Genomic DNA, 6327 nt, shown 5'->3' on the forward strand with positions numbered 1-6327 from the left:
TTTCATTTTCGTTTCCGGAACGACCAGTCACCCAAGATTGAACACCATCATCTCCAAAATAAATAACAACGCCTAAATTAGAACATCTTTTTCTTATTCTATTCATCATTATCCCTCTTTTTTGACATTAGATTGTGTTCCTGGTCATCGATACAATGAAATCTAGATTTTTCGCCAGACTTTTTTGTTCTATGAACATAAAAATATACGATGGAGAATATTTAGACACTTGTCGTCATCAAAAAACAACAAGCGTGAGAAAATAATAATTGTTCTAGGAACCTCTAAGTGACCTTCAAGTTTTATTTTTGAAAATCTCAAAATCCTTCATTTCTCCAACATCTTATTATAGCCTGAAGCCTATATCAAACTACAGAAAACAAACTGAAAATATCAAAAATAAATCTGGTTTGTTTTTGGAAATTTTCACATTTTCTCAAAGGAAAAATTCCTTCAATCCTTTCTTTCCGGAATTGGCAAAGACTCACAAAATTTTCAATCAGTAATCCCCGAGAAAATGGTCTGGTTTTTTAACAATTTTTGAAATTTTTTTGAATACTAACACACATGGGAAACCCGCGAAAAAAAACAGAGAGTCGTTTTTTTTTAAATTTTGTTACCTTCAGTAGATACTTATTCGCTGTTCACATCTCTTTGGTCTCCTAACCCTCACCAAGCTCCATTTTCAATCATACTTTTGAGAGGTCCACGTTTTTGTGACAGGCCATGGATCCCCTCAGGACACACGCGATAATTATGACGCGCCGGGGAGCCGGAAACTGGGGCGGGGAGCGACTGGAAAGAAGCTGAAAACAGCGGAAGGATGTCTTTGTTTTGAAAAAGCTCGGACAATCAAGAGTCCGCTCGGACAATCAAGAGAGTTTCCTTGTTTTTCTGGATTCGTCAGAGAAATTCCAGGAAATCAAAGTTTAGAAATTTTAATAGGAATGTTTGCTTCCCGAGAAATGGTTTGTGGTAGTTTAATTTAGAGAGCTCAATTTCTGAAAGTAGGAATATTTGATTTCTAGAAGACTTAGGATTTTTGGCGTCACGGTCAGGCCTGTGCGGCAACAAATTGCCGATTGCCGAAATTGCCGAATTTTTGTTGCCGATTTGCCGTTGAGTGAATTTTAGAGGAAGCTCAGAGTGAATTTTAGAGGAAATGTGTCCTAATAATCATCAAAAATACTTGCTTCGGATCTAAAAATGGGCTTTAAATTTGTGAGCATAAGAGAAAAATAGATATCATGAGTCACAACTCATCAAAAAAAATTATCCAATCTGTCTCAAATCTCTAGGGAACGTGTGTCGTGAGTTGCCTAACAAGTTGAGCGCACTATTATCAAAACTCACAATCGGAACAAATATTTTCAACCATTGGAATACCCTCTTTATTGCTAAAGAGAAATAGTTTGCATGAAAAATGTGGTCTTGAGTTGCCAATTTTTGTAATTACTTTTTTAAGGAACTTATGAAACACATTTTCTGTAGTTCTGAGCCTGATAAAAGCATTTTCAGGTGAGTTACGTATCGATTTTACTAAAAAAAAGACACAAAACTTTTGTTGCCGAAAATTGCCGAAAGTTGCCGAAATTGCCGACATTTTTTTTCGGCAATTTTTCAAGCAATTTGCCGAAAAGTATTTGGCAAATTGTCGAGTTGCCAAATTGCCGAAAAAATTTTGTTGCCGCACAGGCCTGGTAACGGTATACAGTAAGATTGCCATCGTTGAAGTCCTGAAAACGTTTACAGAATTTTTCGATTTTTCTGAAAATACCAGAGTGTACTAAACAAGATTATGGCTTCATTTTGTTATTGACAAACAAATTTTCTGATGAATCCCGGAAACATGTCGTTTAAAACCAAAAAATTCGAAATTCCAAAATTAGCTCTGAAATGGGATTGAATTACAAAAATGAAGCTCTAATTTTGTTTCAAATCGAAAAATTCTGAACTACTTTCTTAGAGTTTCAAAGTTCCCATCTTTCCTGAAACGAGTAAAAGAAATTTATTTCCTCTGAAACGAGTTAAACAAATTCTCGAATAACCTAAAAAGCTGAATATTCTGATCCCAGAACTATAAATGTCTTGGCAATTTTGAGCCTCTTCATTCCCCCAGACAGTTTATGACCTTTCAGAGGATCTTTCTAATCTTCTCGGAACTCTTTGTGCTCATTTATGTTTATTGACAGTTACATGAGAACTAGATTCAAAAGATTAAAAATTTTCCAGACCTCCTATTCTCCTAGCCTTCTTCCGTTCTTTGCATCACCCAATTTTAAGAAAAGCTCTCCAAAAAACATCCTAAACCTTTTTCCTCTATCATTCTTTAGTCCAAAGAGTCTACAAAAAGGTTGAATAATGATTTCACGCAACTGAATTCCCAACGGATGGGTTTTTTGTACAACACAAGTTTCTGGAGCCGACGCTAGTGCACTACTTGGGAGATATCTGCTCGAAAAAAGGGGGAAAACCTATTTAGTCTACCTCCTCACCCAAATTTCTCACAGTAGGATAGGACAACAACGACGAAAAAACAAACAGGGTGTATCTTTTATTTATTAGGATGCGCTTCAATTGGATATCTTCTCAATTTGCAGAAAAAGAGAAGAAGCACTCTGGAAAAAGAACACTGGTCTTTAGAAATGCGTCATAGAATAATAGTTTTACCCACTTGAGACTAACAGTTTTCAAAATTTTTAAATTTTCACTCTCCGCTCAAATCGTTTAAAATCGAGAACGACGTGCAAAAGTTCCAGTGGAAGTCTCAGTAGACTCGTAAACTTGTTCACACTTTTTTTTTTGTTTCTGATAAAGCAAAACACATGTCTTTCCCCTATCCTCGGGGAGGCGAAAACAGCTCAAAAGAGCAGATAGCAAGAAAAAAAAAGTTCGTGATTTCATTTCATCAGAGCTAGAAGGAGAAAAAATCAGGAAAGAAAAGTTCCTTTTCATCACGCATTCCATATTATCGCACCGATGACGTTCATAGTAACTTGTAAAGATTAATTTTGGCGTAGAGAGAAAACGAAAGACGTTATTTTCTCTTATTTATCACTATATCAAGTTTCAGAGATGTCACTAGAAAATAGCTGGAAGTGATTTTTCTAGTATAACTTTTACTCTTCTCGAAATTTGATAAGTTTCGTTCAAAAGACGAGAAAAAAAGTTCAGCAATTTGTTTTTCATGAGTTGAAAAAATTATTCTAGCATATCTGCTTTAAAAACTAGTGAAGGGTTTCCTAAAATCTTTTTTGGTTTTGCAAAAACTATTTTTAAATATTTAAAAAAATTTTGATTCTAGAAAAATCACGATTTCTTCAAAATATTATTCACAAAATCCATTTTTGAAGGTGTTCAAAGATCATCAGTTTAGGTAATGAAATAATATTTTTTGATTCTTGCTTTGTTGGTCTTACTGTAGAAAACTGTAGAAGTCTGTACTGTAGAAGTCGTCCAAAACTTTTTATTTGCTTGCAAAATTGTTTTCAATTATTTTTAGATTTTTTGTTTAAAAAAATTTACGAATTTTTGAAGTTCCTACAATATCTTGGTTCTTACAATATCAAGTTTCACAGAAACACAATTTTCAGAAATTCAGAAATTCAGAAATTCAGAAATTCAGAAATTCAGAAATTCAGAAATTCAGAAATTCAGAAATTCAGAAATTCAGAAATTCAGAAATTCAGAAATTCAGAAATTCAGAAATTCAGAAATTCAGAAATTCAGAAATTCAGAAATTCAGAAATTCAGAAATTCAGAAATTCAGAAATTCAGAAATTCAGAAATTCAGAAATTCAGAAATTCAGAAATTCAGAAATTCAAAAATTCAAAAATTCAGAAATTCAGAAATTCAGAAATTCAGAAATTCAGAAATTCAGAAATTCAGAAATTCAGAAATTCAGAAATTCAGAAATTCAGAAATTCAGAAATTCAGAAATTCAGAAATTCAGAAATTCAGAAATTCAGAAATTTGTGGTCACTTAGAGTCGTCCGAAAAACATTTCTCTCTGGAAAAACACTTAAAAGAGATGAGTTTCTGTGACAAAGGATACTGAAACCCCTAAAAAGATCCCTTCTTTTTCCAATCTGGACCACCACCACAACCCTATTTCATTTCTGTTTTTAGTTCAACCAGCTACTCATCACTCTCTCTTCTTCTCTCTTCTTCTTGCTAAACTTTTTTCGGAACACTCATCAAGATGATCGGCCAAGCAAATTTCCGAAATTCTTATTCATTTCGTGCTGCTCCCGCCCAATTCCTGATGCACGTTTCTTTTTTTCGCTTTTGCCTAGCCCCGCGCGTAACCGCTTCGTTTTTTTTTCCGAATGCACAAAACGCCTTGCTCTCCATTCAAGGCTCCGCCCACTTTTGGTCGTCTCCTATTATTCTTAGTGAAGGAAAAAGTGTTATTGTTAGTAGTGTGGAAATCGGATAAAATCCTAGTTTTTTTCCTTATTTTTTAATTCTGCTGCTGTTATCCAAATATCTAATTATAGGGAAACCCTATGAACATTTTTAAAAAGGGCAAACGTTCCTTTTTTGCAGGACTTCTTCTTTTCGTATATTCTTAAACAATGTTTCTGGGTGGTTAAAATAACTCAATCTTTTTTCTTTTTTTTTCCTTTTCACGCATTTGATTTTTCTTCTTCATTGTGTTCCGAAGTACTTGTACTTCCTTCTTCTAATGAATTCTAACATCTTTATAGTGCCATAGTCAAGCGAAGTCAACTTTGGAGACCATGATCGCGGATCCTGCCAACATGACAAGTGTCATAGAGAAGTCTGTAGAAGTTCTGAACTCTGGAAACATCACCAACCTCATCGAGCAAACCACCACCGTTATGAGCGTCTTGGCTTCCGAACCATCCTGTTTCTCATGCCACCCAAAACTGTACTTCATCGTGTTTGGCCTTGTCTTCATGATCATCATCTGCTCTGGAGTTATTGGCAATGTCTTCATAATTTTTGTAATAATCATGGATCGTAAGCTAATGAGCTCTTCTGTGAACCAATTCCTCCTCAATCTGGCGATCGCTGACCTTGGAAATCTCATATTCTGCTCCCCGGATGCTATACTAGTCCTGATTGATCGTGGATGGCTTCTACCAAGCTTCGCCTGTCACTTCCTTCGTTTTCTTCAGGAGTACTTTCTCTACGCCAGTGTTCTCCTTCAGGTAGGCTACCTAGAAAGTCACGTAGGCTACCGAGAACTAATCTAAACGCTCCCACGTTAGTTTTTTTGTGTATTGTGTCCAGAAGTTATACATATGTAAAATAGAAAACTTCATTTCGGGGTTGTCAGGGAGCACCAAAGCGTGTCGTCCCGTTTTCCATCATCATTGTGTTGCTCTCTTTCAACGATCAGCTGTCAGTGATCGCGAAAAAAAGAAGATGAGAAGAAGGAAAAAGAAAAAGAATAAAGTTCTATTTCATCTTCATTAATATCCAAATGAATGACTTTTCGCTCAAATAGTTCATCTAGTTTGCCATTCTTGCCATTTGATCAAAACTTCAAAGTTCTCTTCCAATTATCCCGGGAACAGACATGCCGGGAAACCACTTCAGACGAGGTACACGGTTATAACATTTCGAAAAGAATGAGAATATGGCGAGAAAATTTTGAAATTTGATGTTTCAAAATTTTGTTTTGAATCTCACAGAGCTGAAAAATGGATAACAATACAGAAAACTACAGAGTGCGTTGGCCATTAATATACAAAAAAACGTTATACCACTTTTAAAAATTGGATGACTTTAGAGCATTTTGAAAATTTTCATTAGTCTGGAACTCGGCTGTCAAGTTTCAATCACTTTGAAAATTTTGGAAATTATAAAACAGGCCTAAATTGAAAAATTTGCATTCACTGAATTTTGTGAAAGTTTCTAGTTTTTCAGTTCTTTGCCGATTTTTGAAGGACACCTGTTGTTGTACTGAAAACGTGAAAAAAGCCAAGTGTCCTTTAGAAATCGGCAAATAACTGAAAACCAGAAACTTTTGAAAAATTCTGTAAATGCAAAATTTTCAAACTAGGTCTGTTTAATAACCTCCAGTTTTTTTTAAGTGATCGGAAACTTGACAGCCGAGCTCCAGAATCTGTATGGTCAGAATATTCAAAAATGGTTAGAATATTCAAAAACAACCGGAAAACACGTTTTTGTACATCTTATTGATCGCACCTGTAGCTGAAAAATGGAGAAAAAAAGATTAAAGGGGGACTCCGACCAAAAATTTTTATTGCATTAAAATGTGTTAAAAGTTATCTATTTTCCGAATATTATTGCGAAAAAATTCAAAAAAATCCGAAATTCCCCAAAAACGGCGT

The 6327-nt window shown here is 34.9% G+C and overlaps 1 protein-coding gene across 1 annotated transcript in view; it reads left to right on the plus strand.

Annotated features, from left to right (window-relative positions):
* Positions 1–4743: 4743 nt before the first annotated feature.
* The window catches only part of CBG15996, a gene marked incomplete at both ends in the record, with an annotated part of 3099 nt that continues 1515 nt past the window's right edge, over positions 4744–6327 (plus strand). Inside the window, one exon of the mRNA XM_002643337.2 lies at positions 4744–5178. Coding sequence (XP_002643383.2) covers positions 4744–5178 — 435 coding nt within the window. The remainder of the gene's footprint in view (positions 5179–6327) is intronic.

The sequence above is a fragment of the Caenorhabditis briggsae genome (assembly GCF_000004555.2).
Source record: "Caenorhabditis briggsae complete genome, chrX, whole genome shotgun sequence".
Lineage (NCBI taxonomy): Eukaryota > Metazoa > Nematoda > Chromadorea > Rhabditida > Rhabditidae > Caenorhabditis > Caenorhabditis briggsae.